The 23,142-nt window shown below is 40.1% G+C and overlaps 1 protein-coding gene across 4 annotated transcripts in view; it reads right to left on the bottom strand.

Annotated features, from left to right (window-relative positions):
• The window catches only part of LOC114650714 (homeobox protein PKNOX1-like), an 84,606-nt gene extending 63,661 nt beyond the window's left edge, over window positions 1–20,945 (bottom strand). The window contains exons 1-4 of one of the 4 annotated variants that reach the window (XM_051926756.1): window positions 20,861–20,945; window positions 7,349–7,458; window positions 4,523–4,579; window positions 1,607–1,662 (exon numbers count right to left, since the gene is read on the bottom strand). In XM_051926756.1, the coding sequence (XP_051782716.1) occupies window positions 1,607–1,657 (51 nt within the window). In that variant the 5' untranslated portion in view covers window positions 1,658–1,662; window positions 4,523–4,579; window positions 7,349–7,458; window positions 20,861–20,945. The remainder of the gene's footprint in view (window positions 1–1,606; window positions 1,663–4,522; window positions 4,580–7,348; window positions 7,459–20,860) is intronic. The other 3 variants (XM_051926757.1, XM_051926755.1, XM_051926754.1) reach the window with 3 other exon arrangements.
• Between the last annotated feature and the right edge of the window lie 2,197 nt (window positions 20,946–23,142).

Genomic DNA, 23,142 nt, shown 5'->3' with positions numbered 1-23,142 from the left:
ATCATGGACTCCACAAGATCTCTAAAGGTCCTTTGTGGTATCTGGCACCAAGACGTAAGCAGAAGATCCTTTAAGTCCTGTTAGTTGCAAGGAGGGGTCTCCATGGAACATACATGTTTTTCCAGCACATCCCACAGATGCGTGAATGGATTGAGATCTGGGAAACCTGGAGGCCAAATCAACATTTTGAACTCTTTGTCATGCTCCTCAAACCATTCCTAAACAATTTTTGAACTGTGGCAGGATGCATTATCCTGCTGCCTTCTGTTTCCATGGTAAATGATGCACAAACACACACCTGGCTGTCCACATGATCTAAAAGAAAACGTGATTCATCTACCAGGCCATCTTCTTCCATTGCTACATGGTCCAGATCTGATGCTCATATGTCCATCATAAGCACTTTGACTGGTGTACAGTGGTCAGCATGAACACTCAGATTGGTCTGTGGCTACGCAGCCCCATATGCAGCAAGTTGTGGTGCATTGTGTGTTCTGATATCTTTCTCTCATGGTCAGCTTTAAGTTTTTCAGCAATTTCTGCTATAGTATCTCTTCTGTGGGATCAGACCAAACGGGCTAGCCTTCAACTGCTCACAGACATCAATGAACCTTGGATACCCATGACCCTATTGCTGGTTCACCAGTTGATCTTCCTTGGACTACTTTTGGCAGGTACTAACCACTGCATACCAGAAACCTTCCACAAGATGTGCCATTTTGGAGCTGCTCAGACCAAGTCATCTAGCCATCACAATTTGGCTCCTGTCAAAGTCACTCATACCCTTATACTTGCCCATTTTTCTCCTTCCAACACATCACCTTTAGGAATTGATTATTCACTTGCTGCCTAATGAATCCCACCCTTAAAAGATGCCATTGAAATGAGATAATCAATGTTATTCACTTCACTTGTTAGTGGTTTTAAAAATTGGGCATTTTTCTTCTAGCCCATGCAGTATGCTCCTTTCTTTCAACCTCAGCACACAAGTTCTGACCATGTAGCATGTGAGTGACCAAAAATATTGCCAATATTGACAGAACTGTTATACTGTCACAAGTAATGCACATGGTGAAAATGACTTGCAGCCACTCCAGGCCAATAGTGAACAGTCATGAAATGTACCTCATATTATACCTTGGCGAAATGTATTACACCACCCTCCAGAATTATTAATTATTAATTTTCTTTTCATGTTCATATATATTTGTATATAAAAAAAATTTCTTTAAACTTAAGTCTTTTTTTTTTTTACTTTTCTCATATGTTTGCAGCTTCACAATTAAATCAACTAAGTTAACTATTAAAAAGTAAGAAAGTAAAAACAACGGGGAACATGAGTAAAGTTAAAAGAACATGCCCTCATCCTGCTTTATGTGCAATGCAGAGAGCAGTGATGCACATTTATATAAATGCCACTCACTTCACGTTTATGTTTATTTATTTGTCAGTTGTTTCCTGATAAAATGACATCCAATTTGTACTTTGTTCCTCCATATTGTCTGTTAGCAACAGGTCAAAACTAAACATAACTAACTGAATATATGTCTATTTGTAACTGTGTATGACTGTTCATTGGATAAAAAACTAAAACACTGAAGCTTACCTGCTGAGATTCTTGATATCGTTCTATAGAAACAGACTGGGCTGACATCATGGATTCTACAAAATATTACCAATCCCAAATTATTGCATAAACCACCAAAAAACATTATTCAATAATACATTTTTCTACATAAGATAACTGTTACTTTTAATAACTGGTAATTTTGAATGCATATAGAGTGGTGGTCTCAGCAATGCTTTGTGATTACACTGCAGATAAAACAATAAAATATAATACAAACAGGAAATACAACAATATTATATAACATATCAAATGCTTTTATTATATACAAACAGCAATATAACATAAAATAATAAAATAACCTATCAGTTGTTTAGTCTATATCGTAAAACAAGCATGACAAAACACAAAAGCAAAATGTTTTTCACTTATTAGGTCACTATTTCTTATTATTGTGTTGCATTCCTCTGTGCTAATTATCACAATGGATAGCTTGCATTTTAATATATGCCTAAGTATCACAATTTTGTATATTGATTTAGGACACGTGCAGCATATATATTAATATTATAATCTTTATATATAATCTTCATTTGGTTCTTTATCTTTGTTTGCCCGCGAATTCACTGCCTTGTGTGGTGTTCCTCCTGTGTTCAGTAGAGGGCAGTAGTGATGGAGGAGGAGAGGAAGTGAGGGGGAGGATCGTTGGATGAGGTTGGAGTGTGGTGATTAAAGAGGATTGAACTAAAGGAGACTATGTACTGTTTGTACTGGCTGAATACACAACACCTTGGTTGTTACTTTTGTTTACAAACACTGTCAATAGCACTCTTTGCGTTTAGATCTGGCGTCGACACCGTGCTTTGTGTTTAGATCTGGCGTCGACACCTGCTTCGTTGTCGAGACTGTGTTTTTTTGTGTTTCTATCGACCCTCATTGGCAGCACTTCGTCCAAATTGAATGTTCATCCACTTCTTGGAGTCGGCAGTCAGAGTATATAAGTCGGGCACACTTCTGTGATTTTCCATCAGTCGGCGTTTGGAGTTCAAGAAAGAAGCATTGGTTCTTCCTTACTCTTTGGATTGCCACAAAGCAACCTGCGAGATTGTAGAAAGATTGAGAAGAGATCGTGACAGGAAACGACAGCGTCATGAAAACGAGACGGACTGTGAACGGAGAGAAGCAGAAATGCTCCTCCACCACCACATAATTACTATTCGGACAGTGATTCAGAGTAGGCTGTTCCTATCAAATCAATGTCCAAGGGTTTTGTTTTCTAATTTTGTTTCCCTTATAAAAAATCATAATGCTGTGCGACCAGTTCACGACTGGCAGCCGCGTTTAAACAGGGAGCCCTTCACAGACAACTTTAACACGCGCAACGTAGTTGGGCACACATGGCTAGTGTATATATACCGTAGATACTCGCGTATAAGTCGCAAATTTATGCCTTAAAATTCATTCAAAAAAACAAGGTCGACTTATCCGCGGGGCAACACAATTGTCCATAGAATTTGGGTAATGACATTGTACACTCAATGCTTCATGGTTTTAAGTCACCGGTCATCTGCCGTTTCCCATGGTCTTTGAAATAATTATAAGCCAGCAATACTATTTCTAAATAACTAGTTTTTTTCTAATTTCATTAAATAATTCTTTAAACTGTGAAATACTTGAATTTGAGCATTAGCTTTTGCAGGTTTTGGATAACAAACATACCATTAGCTGCCACGTGCAACCAGATTTGGAATCAAAAGAACCAAGGCAACGCATGCTATCAATGCGATGCAAGCGCAGCCCGCGATTCAAAAAATTTCTCTGCCTACCTGTTTGTCTTGTCTGACAGTAGCTGAAAAGCGGCATCAGGAGAGAGCAGCCTGAAGTAGTCCAGCAACGGGTGATCTGTCGTGTCCAACAGCAAGCCATGCTGTCTTGTGAAGTCCGGTAGCCAGTTCGGCTCCCACGGATCAATGTCTGGGTATTCCTCCCACGCGAACCTTGCCGTAGGTGCATCGGCTGCGCGAATGCGTTCAGCTGGCAGCCGATCAGCTGGCGCGGCATCGGCTGGTGTCCGATCAGCTGATGCCGGCTTCTCACTCTCTTGCTCGATTCCTGATCACTGTCAATAAAATCCGATTCTGAAAAATCAGAGTCCGACTCAGCGATAATGTGCAAAACATCGTCTGCCGAGTGTTTTCTTTTCTGCACTCACTTCGCTCCCTTGTGACATGTCGATGCCATCTTGCCTTTGTTTACATTTGTTTACATTTCGCAACTCACGCACACTCAAGGATTAGTTGCCGAGTCAACAAGTCTAGCATTTCTCCAAGCACAGAGGGAATGCCTGTGACGTGAGTTTTGTCGCCATTAACAGCTGATTGTTGCCCTCGATCTCTGATAGCTGTCAAGTTTTACCCTCGACTTATACGTGGGTCATAACAAATTTCGTAATTTTCAGTTTAAAAATACACTCGACTTATCTGCGAGATCGACTAATACGTGAGTATCTACGGTGTATATATATATATATATTATATAAAAATAAAGGGAAAAAGTTATCCCCATGCGGAAAAAAGGAAAGAAGGTTAAAAACACAATGTTTCGGCAATATCACATTCATCAGGTGTGCAATTAAAAAGTAAGGGCAGGTAGAATATATAGGAGGAGAAGGTGGGAACAAGGCCATAGCAGAGGAACTGAGAAAGGCGAGAATAGGTGTGAAAAAGCAGAGAAGATGAATGGAGAGATTAAAAAGTTAGTTGGTCATTAAGACCTGGAGAAATATGCGACCCCGGCTGCAAATCAGCTTAGCTTCTTTTGCTTTTTACTGAAATTTGTTTTTGAAGACCTGTGAAGAAACACAAACAGAGATGTGTATGGATATGAGCGAGGGATGTGATGTGCTCTTCAATAGGATTTGTAAGTATTTTAATTTTAATGGCTCGAACATACTACCTGAAATGATCTGCTAGCTGTCTCCATGTTTCACTTAAGTACATGGCTGGACACTTCCTACAAGAAATGCAGTAAACATTTTCAGACTGGTAAGAGGCCCATTGTTTAATACTGAATTTACAAGAGGCACCAGATACAAGGGTATTGTTGGTAATGTACTTGGAAGTGACATAATGGCTCCTCTTATAGATCAAAATGCCTGGTGGGGAATGTGGCTCTCCTCTGTAAAGTGAGAAGCACATGAAAGGTTTGGGTACGTTAAGTAATTGACAGAAGGAAATCAATTTGAGATTAGGAAAAATGGCTCTTGAGGAAAGATCCATCTGCAAAACTGGGAAATTATTTTTGATGACCTGAGGGAGAAGGGGAATGTTAGGTTGTAATGGAAGGACTAGCGGGATGCAGGTTTCATTATTGGGATTCCTCTCAGAGTGGATGTTATGTGGCCTCATTGGGGAAACCTGAGTGATGGATGGAACCTTGTAATATCATTAATGAATTATTGTAACTGGCTTCTGGAGCAAGAGGCAGCAACAAGACAATCGTTGATATATCTTTTGTACAGGTCAGGTACAAAGACTAGGGAAGAATAAAGAAATGTGATTCCACCCTGATGACGAAGACGCTGGCATAGATAAGCTTCATTCTAATACAGTGATCCCTCGCTATATCGCGCTTCGCGGCTTCACTCCATCACGGATTTTATATGTAAGCATATTTAAATATATATCGTGGATTTTTTGCTGGTTCGCGGATTTCTGCGGACAATGGGTCTTTTAATTTCTGGTACATGCTTCCTCAGTTGGTTTGCCCAGTTGATTTCATACAAGGGACGCTATTGGCAGATGGCTGAGAAGCTACCCAGCTTACTTTTCTCTCTCTCTCTCTCTTGCGCTGACTTTTTCTGATCCTGACGTAGGGGGATTGAGCAGGGGGGCTGTTCGCACACCTAGACGATACGGACGCTCGTCTAAAAATGCTGAAAGATTATCTTCACGTTGGCTCCCTTCTGTGCAGCTGCTTCGTGAAGCGACATGCAGCACGGTGCTTCGCATACTTAAAAGCACGAAGGGCACGTATTGATTTTTTTATCTGTCTCTCTCTCTCTCTGCTCCTGATGGAGGGGGTGTGAGCTGCCGCCTTCAACAGCTTTGTGCCGAGGTGCTTCGCATACTTAAAAGCCAAACAGCCCTATTGATTTGTTTGCTCCTTTGAAGAGGAAGATATGTTTGCATTCTTTTAATTGTGAGACTGAACTGTCATCTCTGTCTTGTCATGGAGCACAGTTTAAACTTTTGAAAAAGAGACAAATGTTTGTTTGCAGTGTTTGAATAACGTTCCTGTCTCTCTACAACCTCCTGTGTTTCTGCGCAAATCTGTGACCCAAGCATGACAATATAAAAATAACCATATAAACATATGGTTTCTACTTCGCGGATTTGCTTATTTCGCGGGTGGCTCTGGAACGCAACCCCCGCAATGGAGGAGGGATTACTGTACTCACTGCAACTTGACTGACATGGTAAAAAAAGTTGTTATCTTAAGAGAAAGCACCGACGATAAGAATCAGTTCTTCAAGTCTAATGAGGGTGTTTGTGGAGGAGGATCCTAAACTGGACTCCTGTCAAAAGCTTGTCACGGGCAATGAGACCTTCATTGTAAGGACTGACTGTGTACAGAAAGGTGACATCCATGCTAAAGATAAAGCAGTCAGGACCATGAAACTCAAAGCTGTCAAACACCTGTAGAGCATGGTTAGCTTTTTAAGTATGAAGGGAGACCTACAACCAGAGATCTCATAGACTGTCAAGGAAAGCTAAAATATAAGTTGTGGGACAGCTGCATGTAGAGTCAATAGGTTGCCCAGAATTTTCTGGTTTGTGCATTTTGGGGAGAAGATAAAACTGAGATATTTGTGGGATTTCAACAATGAGTCAGTTAGCACTGTGAGATAATTCCTTTCTGTTGATGAAAACAGAACCTGTAGAAATTACTTCCTGCTGGTAATCATCTGGCAGATCCTGCGCTTGAGACAGGCACGTGTATTTTCAGTGTGGAAATAACCTTTAACCTTTTTTCCTTTGCCAATGTACACTGACAAGAGTCCTACACTAACTCAATTAGTATATATACAGGATGAGTCAAAATTATGTTAACACTAATGGTACTGCTATGTACATACTTACATACAATTTTTGTGGACAATTTATGTGCCACATATGGTACATGTGTTGAACATGATGGCTAACAGGTTAAGACATTCCTGTAAATCAACTTGTACATATGAAGTATGTTTTGTAAATAAACTGTTTCCGCTATTACAATTTTAAAATAATTTTGACTCGCCCCATATTATATAAAATTTAAATTCAAGTCAAATAGCCAGAAAATGGGTACAGCAGACTTTGTAAGTTTACTTATGGAATATTCTAGACAAGTGATCCTTAACCTTGGACATAATGGTATTCTGTGGCTATGAACATTTTTTAACAATGAAACAGATCAATCTTATGTATACATAGTTTCCAATTATAGGCAATTAAGCTTCATTAGACAAATATTTTTAAACTAGTCACTGAAACACTGACACTGAATTAGGTACTCTTTAAAACTCCATTCATATTGACTGTAACAATAGCAGAATTTGTCTGTCACTGAATAAGAAAAATAAATGGGAGGAAATAAATTGCCATTTTCACTGTGGTGTGAGGGGAGTGGAAAAAGATGTATTTAAATGCACTAAAACAATCACATCAATAACCGAGTAACTCTCAGTCCTTTCAAAATACTACTTTTTTAGAATATTCACTTGATCAAAACCCTTACTCTTGTGCGACAGGATCTTAGCATATTCAGCCCTTCCAAAGTCTGTGATCAAGTACCTTGCAAGTCAGAAATTACAAGCAGAATCTTCCTCTAACAGAGTGGTTACATTCCTGGAAAACACAACAATGCATAAATCAGAAATGAGCAAATTAAAGATTTAAAAATGGACTACAAAATTTCAGCTTTTAATATAAATCTGGAAATAGCTATAAAAAAGTCAACTCCTAACTTTCTGGAAGCAAATTACCCATGGTAGAAAATAATCCAGATACCCGTTTCCTTACAGCTTCATGCTCTGTATTGCAAATAAAGTCAATGCCAGCTAAGTATCTGAAAGTCATTAAACTTCTGACATTCTCTGTTCATGCTTTTGGCAAAGAAACTGTATTCATTTCAGATAAGTTGACAAACAAATGCATATGTCTGTATCAATGAATGTATATTATGGTTTCAACCTGTTGTATCATTATAGAATTATGTATGAAATCTGCAGAATTGGTAATATATTTATAAATAATTAAAAATATATCCAACCATCCATTATCCAACCCGCTATATCCTAACTACAGGGTCACGGGGTCTGCTGGAGCCAATCCCAGCCAACACAGGGCGCAAGGCAGGAAACAAACCCCGGGCAGGGCGCCAGCCCACCGCAGGGCGTACACACACACACACACCCCCACACACCAAGCACACATTAGGAACAATTTAGAATCGCCAATGCACCTAACTTGCACGTCTTTGGACTGTGGGAGGAAACCAGAGTACCCGGAGGAAACCCATGCAGACACGGGGAGAACATGCAAACTCCACGTAGGGAGGACCCGGGAAGCGAACCCAGGTCCCCAGGTCTCCCAACTGCGAGGCAGCAGCGCTACCCACTGCACCACCATGCCACCTTAAAAAATATATATTCAATTCATTTTATAATACATTTTTATTGTTGTTAGTTTTACATTTTAGAGCAATGTCTATAGAATACTGGAATTATGTTTACCTAATTAAATCCCCTCCACCCACTTTTTAAGCCTATGTTTCCAAAAACAACTTTGCGGGGTACCAGGTTCAATCCCTGTAGCAACAGAAAGCTTTTAGTCTCAGACAGATCTCCGTGCATTGCTGGGCAGTGGACACTCTCGCACATCAACACTCATATATGGACAGTTTTGAGTTGTTAATATGCACATCTTTTGACTGTGGGGCAACTGGAAAGTCCATGCAAATTTTTTAAATACAATGTCATCATACCATCCTAAAAGCCATTTCTGTATGATTAAACATACTGTATATGCAGATAAAAAAAGATGTATAAAAATTGCTAATTTGCAACATACAAAAATCATTACAGGGCTGGGTTTCAAAGTGTTTTGGACCAATGACCACTTTGCTAAAAATCAAATTTAGCAATGGACTACGTGAGCATGAAAGTCACCTGTTAGTGACAAGCTGCATTGCATTTCCCAAAAGGCATTTGTGTAAAAAATTTTTTATATAAAGATTTAAATCCAACATTGCTGTATTTGCATTTCAAAGTTCCAGATTTCAGCCAGTGATCCATAATAACACCTTAGCCGTGAAGACAGATTAACAAGAAGCAGCCTTTCAGAATGGATGCGTGCATCCCCAGCAGGAAGGAGTTAAAGGACTGCCTTGGCCATATGTGGGATGATATCAAAGTGAGATTAGAAGAGACCTAGGTGGTGACCAAGATCAGCAGGACAAAATAAGAGTGTGTGTGAGAGACAGAGCGGTGACCACAGCAAGCAAACTAGGTAGGAAGGAAAGAAACTGAAACAAAAGTTAATATCTGCAAGAAAGTTAGACCGTGTTCTTTGTGGTAGTAGTTTTAGAGCAGTTTCTCATGTGTCTAAGTATATTAGTTAAGTAACACTGGTATTTTCTAGCAACCTTGAATATTAGAAATTAATGCTTATGTACATAACAGACTAACATATTTGAATGATTTAAAAGTCATTTTATCTTGATGACTCTGAGCTTGCTAACTGCTTGACTCATACTTGGGGAACAACTGGTGGTCTGCAGGCCACACTTTGAAAAACACTACACACCAAAGCAACATAGCTGACAAACCAGAACAATTTATTTGCATAGATTTAAACCCAAGTAGACTTTTGAAACAAGATTTTAGAAAGGAAGAAAAATTTGAAATTCTGGAATATGGTGGTCACACACACTATGTTGAGTAACAATATTGTGCTTAGTGAGCACAAAATAGCATTATATTGTCACAAAATTAGACTTAAACATCTGGGACAATGGAAATTTTACAAAAATCAAGCTCAAAATGTAAAAACAGAAGAAGATCCAGTTAAAGATGTGAAAATACTACAATATATCATATATATGATTAAATACCATTGTATCCAATTTTATATGAGTGTGACATGATGAGGTTTAACACTAATGTTTGACAACTCTTTGAGCCTGGATTTAGTTACAGGTCAGGTCACTGTCTGTGTGCAGTTAGCATGTTCTCATCGTGTATTTTAACAATTACTGTGGTTTTTTCGTTTTCATAGACATTAAAATTAGATTAAACTAGTGACCTCAAAGTTGCCAAATATGTGCGGTTGTGATTTTTGTGCATCATATCCAGTACTGAGCAGTCCCTGGAGAGGTGGCTATTATCATCCAACATGATTTAAGGTTATGGTGAAAGCGAACTTCCATGTGAAGAGACTCTCTAAGGTCATACTTCCTGACCCTTGCTTGAATCTGATGGTCTATAAATAATAGTCTCATTGTAGATTTCAAGAGGAAGCTAGACACATTTTGATCTATAATCAGCAAAGATATCAATTTAACTGGATTCTTAAAAACCATCTTTCAAGCACAAAAAAAAAAATATCTTGCTCAGTTGTTGTCAAGGTCTCCAACAACTTGTGTGAAAACCTGTTCATTAGCTAACCTGCAGCAGCTTTGAATTTTTTTACATCATTTTAGTGAATCATCCCTGCCTCTATCTACATCTGTTGCTCTACTGGTCAGCTTTCTTGAAGGTTAATAAGTAATTGCTCCAGAATCTTTGTGTGTTGGCAAAGACGGTGGTTTTCTTTTTGGACTAGTTTTTACAAACTCCACTCCTGGACCTTGTCTGATAGTAACATCCAAATGAAAAGCAAGTGATGAATACAGTATAAGTGTTTTATACGTAGTTGTTGTGAAATGTATGTTGCCACAGTATATTAATTGTATTACAAGCCAAGTGTGCTTATTTTGCCGAGGGCAACAGCAAGTAAAAATCCCAGTTAACTAATTAAATAAAAAAAACAAAAACTAAAAAAGCTAAATATCAAATCTTCACTGCCTCAGGGTAGGTTGCATGCTTGACAGGGAGCTTGACAAAACAAAAAAAAAAATGAGAGACAATCATACAACTGACAAATGTTTTAAGCATGGAGATTAGCAAAACACATACAAAAAGGGCATATTCTGCAGTAAACAGATGGTGTAATAAGCACACATTTGAAAGTAAAGAACCAAATGTGGATAAATACAAAAATGCAGTTAGTGATCCAAAAAAATGGCAGAAGCTTAAACACATAAAGACAAAAGTATTACAAAAGCAAAATGAAAACAGTACTTCTAAAATACAAGCACAGAAATAAAAAAAATTACTAAAGAGAAAACAAATGGATGTAACACAAGCAAAATATATATGTTTCCAAATAACACAAGACAGTTTGGGTAAGAAACAGGCAGCAAATGAGAAGGGTGATGCATGGGTGGAGCAATTGTTACAGGATAAGTATTGTTATATAGGGTTGAATGATTCTTTTTCAGCTTTAACTTTCTTACAGTATTAATTATTTGTTCATAGCCTTTTTTTAATAAACAAAATAAAATATTTACAGTAAAACAAATATCTAAAAATGTATACTACATACTGTTTGGCTTTATTAATGCACACACTCAACTGAGACATAAAACAGGTTAAAATAATGGATCGTAAGATAAATGTCTGATCGTGTATGGTTCATTTATCCAATTCATTTTATCAAACTATAAGTAACATAGGGCCAGAGACAGTCCCAGCACATTCAGAAGCAATACAAGAACCATTCATGAATGGGATCCAATTCCATCTCTGGGATAATTTAGGCATATGCCCACATTCACATATACCATTGTACTTTAGATAAACCAATTACATAAATCAGAGTGACCAAACACCCCGCTTTAAAAAAAAAAAAAAAAAAAGGTGTATAAAACAGTGTTTCTTAAACTGTGTTCCAGGGAACCTTAGAGCAGTTCTGTGAGCCATCAGTCATAATGCTTTGTATCTGTTGTAGCTACTGGAAAAATTAGAGGTGATCAACAAATAGTCAGAACTTGATGGAACAATAATTGTGCCTCTTGCTGCACTGATCCGAGATCATGAAAACCAGAAAGCAGGGGTTCCCCTGTCTGTCATGATAGTTAACAAGTGTCTTTGTTGTTAAATGAATGCAATGTTGAATATGTAATTGTGCCATCTAGTTATACATATTAACTAACCTGAACTTATTAATAATACTATTTATTTATAATACTATTTATTTATTTTTTACCAATACAAGTAAACAATTCAAGTTGAATTTCTTAATTTGTTGTTATTTTATATGGGGATTTGCTGGATTTTGCAATGCCAGATTTTTAAACAGACTTAATGATCTCAGAGCAGAAATAATTATATTCCTATCCAACAAAAACAGTGTGCAGTTCTTTAAAGATGTGGATTTGAGCATGAAGTTATATTACCATGCAGACATACATTGGATTGTGAGAAAGATTTAATTATCACTTTAAGAAACACATAAAACAACATTTGACAGTTCTAATAAAACAGAAGACCCAAAGAAAAAAATTAAACTTAAGATACAAAGAATTGACAATAATTTCCTTGATAACTTCAAAACTTAACTGACCAAATGAATAAGGCAGAAATAAGAAATGAAGTTAACAATTGTAACCAAATAAAATTTATTGTGATCAGTCATTTACAACATCCATCCATCCTCTTCCACTTATCCGAGGTCGGGTCGCGGGGGCAGCAGCTTGAGCAGAGATGCCCAGACTTCCCTCTCCCCGGCCACTTCTTCTAGCTCTTCCGGGAGAATCCTGAGGTGTTCCCAGGCCAGCCGGGAGACATAGTCCCTCCAGCGTGTCCTGGGTCTTCCCCGGGGCCTCCTCCCAGTTGGACGTGCCCGGATCACCTCACCAGGGAGGCATCCAGGAGGCATCCTGATCAGATGCCCAAGCCACCTCATCTGACTCCACTCGATGTGGAGGAGCAGCGGCTCTATTCTGAGCCCCTCCCGGATGACTGAGCTTCTCACCCTATCTTGAAGGGAGAGCCCAGACACCCTGCGGAGAAAACTCATTTCAGCCACTTGTATTCGCGATCTCGTCACTACCCACAGCTCATGATCATAGGTGAGGGTAGGAACATAGATTGACTGGTAAATTGAGAGCTTTGCCTTACGGCTCAGCTCCTTTTTCACCACGACAGACCGATGCAGAGCCCGCATCACTGCGGACGCCGCACCGATCCGCCTGCCGATCTCACGCTCCTTTCTTCCCTCACTCGTGAACAAGACCCCAAGATACCTGAACTCCTCTACTTGGGGCAGGATCTCGCTCCCAACCCTGAGAGGGCACTCCACCCTTTTCCGGCTGAGGACCATGGTCTCGGATTTGGAGGTGCGGATTCCCATCCCAGCCGCTTCACACTCAGCTGCGAACCGATCCAGAGAGAGCTGAAGATCACGGCCTGATGAAGCAAACAGGACAACATCATCTGCAAAAAGCAGTGACCCAATCCTGAGTCCACCAAACCGGACCCCCTCAACACCCTGGCTGCGCCTAGAAATTCTGTCCATAAAAGTTATGAACAGAATCGGTGACAAAGGGCAGCCCTGGCGGAGTCCAACTCTCACTGGAAACGGGTTCGACTTACTGCCGGCAATGCGGACCAAGCTCTGACACCGATCGTACAGGGACTGAACAGCCCTTATCAGGGGGTCCGGTACCCCATACTCTCGGAGTACCCCCCACAGGATTCCCCGAGGGACACGGTCGAACGCCTTTTCCAAGTCCACAAAACACATGTAGACTGGTTGGGCGAACTCCCATGCACCCTCCAGGACCCTGCTAAGGGTGTAGAGCTGGTCCACTGTTCCACGACCACGACGAAAACCACACTGTTCCTCCTGAATCCGAGGTTCAACTATCCGACGGACCCTCCTCTCCAGAACCCCCGAATAGACTTTTACAGGGAGGCTGAGGAGTGTGATTCCTCTGTAGTTGGAACACACCCTCCGGTCCCCCTTCTTAAAGAGTGGGACCACCACCCCGGTCTGCCAATCCAGAGGCATTGTCCCTGATGTCCATGCGATGTTGCAGAGATGTGTCAACCAAGACAGTCCTACAACATCCAGAGCCTTGAGGAACTCCGGGCGCATGTCATCCACCCCCTGGGCCCTGCCACCAAGGAGTTTTTTGACCACCTCGGTGACCTCAGTCCCAGAGATGGGGGAGCCCACCTCCGAGTCCCCAGGCTCTGCTTCCTCATTGGAAGGCATGTTAGTGGGATTGAGGAGGTCTTCGAAATACTCCCCCCACCGACCCACAACGTCCCGAGTCGAGGTCAGCAGCGCACCATCCCCACCATACACAGTGTTGACACTGCACTGCTTCCCCCTCCTGAGACGCCGGACCAGAATCTCCTCGAAGCCGTCCGAAAGTCCTTTTACATGGCCTCCCCAAACACCTCCCATGCCCGAGTTTTTGCCTCAGCAACCACCAAGCCGCATTCTGCTTGGCCTGCCGGTACCTATCAGCTGCCTCCAGAGTCCCACAGGACAAAAGGGACCGGTAGGACTCCTTCTTCAGCTTGACGGCATCCCTCTCCGCCGGTGTCCACCAACGGGTTCGGGGATTGCCGCCACGACAGGCACCGACTACCTTACGGCCACAGCTCCGGTCAGCCGCCTCAACAATAGAGGCACGGAACATGGCCCATTCGGACTCAATGTCCCCCACCTCCCTCGGGACATGGTCAAAGTTCTGCCGAAGGTGGGAGTTGAAGCTACCTCTGACAGGGGACTCTGCCAGACGTTCCCAGCAGACCCTCACAACACGTTTAGGCCTACCAGGCCTGACCAGGCATCCTCTCCCACCATCGGAGCCAACTCACCACCTGGTGGTGATCAGTTGACAGCTCCGCCCCTCTCTTCACCCGAGTGTCCAAGACATGTGGCCGCAGGTCCGACGACACGACCACAAAGTCGATCATCGAACTGAGGCCTAGGGTGTCCTGGTGCCAAGTGCACATATGAACACCCCTATGCTTGAACATGGTGTTTGTTATGGACAATCCGTGATGAGCACAGAAGTCCAATAACAAAACACCACTCGGGTTCAGATCGCGGGGGCCATTCCTCCCAATCACGCCCTTCAAGGTCTCACTGTCATTGCCCACGTGAGCATTGAAGTCTCCCAGCAATACGAGGGAGTCCCCAAAAGGTATGCCCTCTAGCACCCCCTCCAGGGACTCCAAAAAGGGTGGGTAATCCGAACTGCTGTTTGGTGCATACACACAAACAACAGTTAGGACCCGTCCCCCCACCCGAAGGCGGAGGGAGGCTACCCTCTCGTCCACCGGGGTAAACCCCAATGTACAGGCTCCAAGTCGGGGGGCAATAAGTATGCCCACACCAGCTCGGCGCCTCTCACCACAGGCAACTCCAGAGTGGTACAGAGTCCAGCCCCTCTCAAGGAGATTGGTTCCAGAGTCCAAGCTGTGCGTCGAGGTGAGCCCGACTATATCTAGCCGGAACTTCTCAACCTCGCGCACAAGCTCAGGCTCCTTCCCCTTCAGAGAGGTGACATTCCACGTCCCAAGAGCCAGCTTCTGTAGCCGAGGATCGCACCACCAAGGTCCCCGCCTTCGGCCACCACCCAACTCACACTGCACTCAACCTCCTTGGCCCCTCCCATAGGTGGTGAGCCCATGGGAAGGGGGACCCACGTTGCCTCTTTGGGCTGTTCCCGGCCGAGCCCCATGGGTGCAAGCCCGGCCACCAGGTGCTCGCCATCGAGCCCCACCTCCAGGCCTGGCTCCAGAGTGGGGCCCCAGTGACCCGCGTCTGGGCAAGGGAAAATGGCGTCCAAATTTTTTATTCGTCATAGGAGGTTATATTGAACCGCACTTTGTCTCATCCCTCACCTAGGACCAGTTTGCCTTGGGTGGCCCTACCAGGGGCATAAAGCCCCGGACAACAGAGCTCCTAGGATCATTGGGACACGCAAACCCCTCCACCACGATAAGGTGGCGGTTTGAGGAAGGGCATGCCATTAGTTAAATTTGAACACCATTTTCCTGAAAGTCAGGATTCAATGGAAGCTTTTTTTGTGGATTCTGGATCCATTTAGTCTCGATGAACAATTAAAGAATAATATATCAAACAATGCAGAATGTATGTTTTTCCTCAGATGTTCTGTCAAAAAATTTGAATACTAGTTTACTTCTTGATAGGTAAAAAAAAATACACTGAATATGGATTTTTAAGTCAATAAGCATTTGAGATCCTACTCCAGTTTGCTTCTACATGTTTATGAGAAAGCAGTGTCACTGCCACAAAAACATATTATTAAAATAAATAATTATAAATATTTTCTTGATTAAAATATTTTTTACATAGGCTCTGCAGTTTAAGAAACACTGGTCTAAAAAATGGGCCAAGACAAGATTTATAAAATTTCAAACAAATTGTCTAGGATGCTGTTTACCTGTTACTCAGACTATTCAAACAACAACAAGCTTACATATTTCAATCAATTCGATGTACTACTGGGAAATGTTTTTGAAGTTGCATGCTGCATAACTTGTTATTTTGTGTACTGCATAGCAGATTGTGGATGGGTCTACTTAAAAGAAAACCTTGCATGGCAGTTTGAATCAGTTGACTGCTAGTTGGACAGGGCAAAGTCATATTACTATTAGACACCTGATCATAAATACAATAGCTGTCCCAATGAAAATGTATATTTTCAGATGCATAACAAAATGTAATAAGTGTGAAGCTGAATGTACAATTGGTGGCATGTAGGTGTTAGTAAAAAAATACAGACACTAGAAGTTCATGTTTACTATATAAAGTAGAAATATTTTGTTCAGGAAGACAGCTTTTCAACAAAAGTGACAGGTTATTTTATGAGACTAGGTCAAACAGAGGACCTAGAACTATAGCTTCAGCTAAGGGCATTTTGGCATTTCATATGCTTAAGCACAAAGTTAGCTACAGATCAACAAATTGTACATCTGCCTTGATAAAGAATCATTCCCAGATTCCAAAAATTCCTGAAATTTGTCATGTGTGTGCACCAAACCAGATGAAAATATGAATGTTGTGATTGCACATTTCGTGGCATTATAACCATTGGCACAATCACAGGGCAGTCAAAATATTTACAGTCATAGTTCAGTATTTTGATTGGAAGAAAGAAAGTGCTCAAGAAAAATTAATCAAATTAAAAAGAATATTGGAAAAGCCCCAGCCAATGTTTAATGTGTACTAAGTTTAATGCAAACAACAAAGTTTAACTTAATTAATGTTTTTAATAACAAAAATAAAGATTCAATAATTTGGAACCACGTGTCCATTGTCAATTACTCTCCCATTTTCTTTTTGAAAGCCAAAATATATTCAGCCTACCTAATTTACACATCTGTGTTGTGGGAGAAAAATCAGAGTACCTGAAGATAGAACAATAAAGACAAGAGGGGGCAGGACCTGAATGTGTATGTAAAAGAATGTGTACTCTGAAAAGTTGGATGGGTGAATAAATCAGACATACTGTTTGCTTTTTATTAAGAAATTAAATAGCAAATATCAAATAAACAATCCAGGTTAGGAGTGTTGTCTAGTAGGAAAGGTGTTAAATATTCTTGCTAGATCAATCCCCACAAGTAACTCACTATATTATAACATTAGAACAATCTAGACGAGAACAGGACATTCAGCGCATCTTTTGCTTAAACTGAAAAGACTCTGCTCTTTTAATCTTTCTTCATAATTCATCCCTTGTAGCCCTGGAATCAGCCTAGCCCTAGATGCTCTTCTCTAAACATTTTCTAGTGCTGCTATATCCTTTTTGTTGCCTAGAGACCAAAACTGCACACATTAATCCAGATGAGGCCTCACCAGTACACTATAAAGCTTGAGCATAACTTCTTTAGACTTGTACTCTACACATTGTGCTATATAACCAAACATAAAGCGGACAGAGTACATGCAAGACATCCATTGGTGGCCTTCTCAAATTTAGTGCCATTAGCAGTCCTCTTTAACAATGTATGTAGACTAAGATGCCACTCAGCCCCATTCAAGACACAGTAAGTAATGTTATACTCGATGCACTCCCGATACTGATCTGCTTTTTTTTCTTTTTTTTTTTTTTTAAATTCACTGTGGCTACGTTTAAAGGAATAATCCACCCAAAATAATATTTTGTATATGTTACTTACTCCATGTAGTTTGTAATTGTGGCTGAGACGAAAATGTAATGTTTTGTTATGTTTTCATGGAGAATAATGAGAAGAAAATACGATAAAATAGAAGCCAATGATGACCAATGCTGTGTAACTGCAAATTATGTGAAAAAAGTCCATAGCAAAAAGAAAAAAATAAACTCATGTTACTTCTGTTACATAACCCACGTTAGTAATCGATTCTTATTCTCAAGATGTGCAAAATGCACACCTCACTTTTTTTGCTAAAATATTGATAAATATTTATTTTCAGAATAATCAGCGTACATCATAAACAGGAGAATAAAGTCTTAATGGGCTGACTTTTTGAATTGAGAACAGGACTGTAGATCAACAAACGATTTGAGACCCAGGCTATGAAGGTCTAATTTCCTATTTATGATACGAAATGTGAATTACACAACACAAGAACCGTAATACTTTCTTTTGCCATTGATGTTTTTTTACATTGTTTGCAGTTGTGTAACATTTATCATATAATAATGGTCAGTAGTGGCAAAGTTTTTTTTCTCCATTCTGGACAAAAACATAAGATTTTTTTTTTTTTCTCAGACACCACTACAAATTACAGTGGGTAACATATAAAAAATTAATTTTTGGGTAGAGTAATCCTTCAAAGGAACAAATGGTACTAGACTTTTTGAATCTCATTGTTAACTTTGCTTGAATTGAAAGTGCAAAAGCGGGATTAAAAAGAAGCTATAATAGCCTGAAAGCTCTGTCTCTAAACTGGAAAGTTCATGTTGCACACACACACACACCCAAGGGTAAACCTAGAACACTGCAGGGCCAATTGAGCTAACTACAAGAACAGAAAACTGCTTTGTAGCACCTGGCACAAAGGCAATCTCACAGCCAACAAAAAACTTTTTCTAGGTAAGAATTTACATTATAATGAAGAATTAAAAATAAAAATCTTAGGAAGACAAACTTAAGGGCTGCTACAAAACATTCAATAGCAAGTAAAATTACTGAGGGAAGCTTATTTTACACTAATGATTGTGGACATGAGACTGATTCATTTTTGTTGAACGACTCTACTAGTGAAACACATGAATCGATTTGTGAGCATGAACAAATCAATTCAATGGTGCTCAAAGGGTGTGCTTAAGTGCACGACTGTTCTGAGTGATGTACTCAGTGTCTTTCGTTTCGCTTATGCTGGTAGATATTTAAACCACATGTGCAATACCTACCTGAATCACGAGTCTCCTCCACTCATTTGATTTGTGAACGGGTCACTCACTACTTGTGAACCTTAGTCCAACGATTCCTGTTCATTTGATTGGTTCATTTGATTGACCAGAGAACCAGTCTAGTGATTCATATTAATCTGACATGTGAACGAATCCTTACGAGTAGCACAATTCTCATTAAGATTCTTTAATGAAACGTTCTGTTTAAAATACGAATCTGAAATGTGTTACGATGCTTTGAGTACAGAAACAAGACAATTGCATCATGTTAAAATATATAAATATTTATATATAATTAATTTTACATTCATAGATAAGTAACAACTTATATACACCAATATATGTATATATCAAAATAATGTACACATTATTAAATTATATTTGTGTGATGTAATCATTGGGCAGCCCAGATACACGCCGGAGTCTAAATGAATCAAACGAATCAAGTGAGTCAAAAGAATCGATTCACTTAAACAGGAAGTCTGAAAGAATCAAAACAGTAATAATAATTCTTTACATGTATATAGCGCTTTTCTCACTACTCAAAGTAAAGTTAATCGAAAAGATAACCACTATTTTACAAAACAAACTACAGTGGGGCTTTTAATTAGGAAATACAACTGATTCCACATTTCATTCCATTTGTTTTCAGACTTTTTGTTATTATGGGAAGCAGACTAAAACATCATCCCATCCATCTACCTGATAAGCTAAGGGCCGGTGCCATTCCTGGTGTTATTATGGGTGAAGCTGGAACCAGCCTCTTTATCGCCAAACACACCGTATAAATTAAGTTTACTACTTTGTCCTATTTATGTATGCATTTTAATTTCGCCATGAGATGAATAGTTTTACCTAATCTAATCTATATCAATAACACTACGCCTAAAATATCGATAAATATATGCCCAAAATGACCCATAAAGAGGCACTGTTAACTTCTTATGGGGATATTTCAGGCGTATTAGTAAACAGAGGAGATTAAAAGTATCTAAACTCAATTTAATACTAAATGAATTCCTTTGCAAAAGAGCAGCATGTCCTTGCTGCACTGTTTCTATTTTTCTTTTGCTTGTCGGTACTGTTAGTAAGAAGCATCTGCATGTTTGCAATGCGACATTTATTATGTGGTCAAAAAAAGTTTGACACTGCAAGCAAATCTTTACAGACATCTGCATCCGCTACGCGACGCAGCACTCTAGTAATGGACGGAAAACGACAAGCAGCTGTCCAGCTTTTTACGAAGTCCCTCCTACTTCTTAATACGCCCGTGTCTTGCTGTTCTACCACGCAATGGCGCCATGTTACTAAAAAGAAGTATGTCAGTTTGCCAAATAACGTACATAATCCTGTGAGAAGATAATATTCATGAATCCGTCCAGGTTCTCGGTTTTTGTATTTTATACTCTCGTGAAAAAAACGTCGACGGTGTAGCACCCGCATGTGAAACAAAATGTCCCCCTTCCCCCACCCATCCTCAGTCGAGCGCTGCACATTTGCCTTTCCCTCCCTCCCCAAACGCGCAAAAGAAAGGGCCGCATTCGCTCAGTGGCTTTTCCAGAAATGTCCTCTTTCAAAAAGCCATTCCAACCGACATGTTCACTTCAGCAAACGTTTGATTTTTTGGTAGTTTTTAATCAAACGCCACTACAAGTGTACAGCTTAATTTCACAGATAAGCTCTAGGTGAGGCCGCCTGCATTTTTTGAGATTGTTTTGATTGATTGGGAACGGAAAAAGAAGATTTTGAGTGACAGCTTACCTGAGTGCCAATCTTCGTCACACTGACAAGCGGCTGCAGCAATCGGGACCCGCAGCTCCCGAGTTACGTCATCACGTAAGTGCACGTCGCTCACGGCTTTATCAATATTAATGCAGTGGGAGGAGTATGACGTCAACTCGGATCTTGCCCGCACAGCAGGAGCTCAGAGTGGTTGGAGTGGAGGATTGAGAGGATCACGCTTTTATCCACATAATTTAGTAAATCCAGTCTGCAATGCTCCGTTCGAATAATTCACAGCCGCAGTCACAATCAGATGTTTACATCTTAATAAGAAGGTATTGAGGGCATATTTTTTAAGGAACAAGGTTTATCCGTTCACATCCTAGTAGTGTATGGTGCGTTATTGGTACATTAGTTTCACGTCGAATAGTTTTAATGATCAATTAACGTGGAGATTTTAATAAAGTTGATGCTTATTTTGCTTTACCCGTATATTTTGTCATATATGAACAGTTTCTGTATGCATGTTAATGTTTTGGTCACCTTTTCAGTTACTTCGCCTTTTTTCCAAACACATTCATCATCCTTTGGACTGTTTTTTTTCCATTATATGTTTATTGTAAGAATCTGCCTCATTAGCGTCAGGCGAAAACTTTGACCATATCCTGCGGAGTACTCTTACATACACAGTCCTTCATTATAGGCCGCATATCACATTTTTGTGAAATAGAAGAGCGCCAGACCTGTGAAGCAGCAACGCTTGAGATTGCTCTAGAACCTTCCATCCAGGTTCGATTTTGGTGCAGCAGAGAGCTGGAGTCATTCCTGAGAGCATCGTAAAAACGATCAAGAATGGTCAGTTTATCAGTCTACCACAGGGCACGTTCAAACGTGGACACCAACATAACCTAAGCACGCACATCTGGAACGTGGGAGGAAACCTGATACCCAGGGATGAATCAGCTGAGCTTGAAACCCAGTTTGCTAAAGACCATGGCAGCTAAATCATCCTGAAATAACTTTATTTTTATTTGTACAATGCTAAGTCTGTGAAAATCTGTGATTTTACCAGATAACATTTTATGACTGTATGGTAAGTTGTCCTAAATGTGATTTATAGCCCATACACCTTTGCAAAACTGACCTTCTTCAAAATAACCACAAATGACAAATTTTACAGTTAGCTTTGTGCCATTAAAATTGATTTAAAAAATCTTATAGATACTACCTATTATTTTCAATTCCCTTTTTACAGTAGAACAGAAATACCAAAGAAATAATAAGGAAAAAAAACAAATTCTTAGCACTATCTTTTATGGGTACTTTTAAGATACTAATGGTTTGTGGTGGAGTGGCTATAATACCACAACAGTTCACAATTTATCCTTCAGTGCTGTTTTTATATCTGATATAGCAGGCACAGGTAACCTATTCCAGTGGTCTGAGGACTGGTAGGAACTAAATGTGGACACCATTGCAGTTTGGTGTGGCAAGTCCATATTTGATTATACCCTACAGGTGACATATCTAAAGAACTGTAAAGAGAGGTGTCATGCAAGATTGGTAAATGTTTTGCCTGCCTTAAGTAAATATGATGGCTTTTTAAAACACCCCAATATAGGCTACATGGTGCTCAAAGATGCAAGGATGGGTCTGGGTCTAATAATCTGATGCTGTAGTTTGATGTCCCTTGAATCAAAGGAGGTTGTTCTTGGGCTTAGAAGTCACTCTTTGACAGTGGTTACAGCAGCATTAAATCAAGATTCAAAGTAGAATCTGGCCAAAAATTCTTTGGTTTAAGTCAGAGGTGGGCAAAGTCATTCAAGGAAGGCAGAAGTGGCTGCAAGTTTTTGTTCCACCCCAAATGCTTAATAAGAAGCACTTCTTGCTCAGGTAACACTTCTGCTTCATTTTAGTTGTCTTGCTTAAGATTTTCAACACTTACTGCTTATGTCAGTTTTAAACCACCGTATTCTCAGTTTTTAGTTGCTCCTTATTAGCAATAATGTAACTGACAAAATAAACCAGCATTTCTCCATTTAGCTTGTTTCCATTTAAACCTTTGTGTATTTATCGTGCACTATTTGGTTTAATTAAATACTTGGAACGAAAGTGAAGAAAAAAAATGCAGGACTGAGAATTACTCATCCATTTTAGACTTTAGATCATTTGGATGACATCCTTAGAAATGAAAAAAAAAACCTAGGATATGAGACTGACCCGACATGGCAGAGTTAAAGAACTGACAAGCCATGAAATTATATTATTGGCAAGGATTGTTGTCCAACTAATCAACTGGGTTGGAACAAAAACCTGCAGCC

Source organism: Erpetoichthys calabaricus, chromosome 4, assembly GCF_900747795.2.
Source record: "Erpetoichthys calabaricus chromosome 4, fErpCal1.3, whole genome shotgun sequence".
Classification (NCBI taxonomy): domain Eukaryota; kingdom Metazoa; phylum Chordata; class Cladistia; order Polypteriformes; family Polypteridae; genus Erpetoichthys; species Erpetoichthys calabaricus.
Note: the sequence above shows the minus strand (reverse complement) of the source record. Positions and strands in the feature narration are given on the sequence as shown.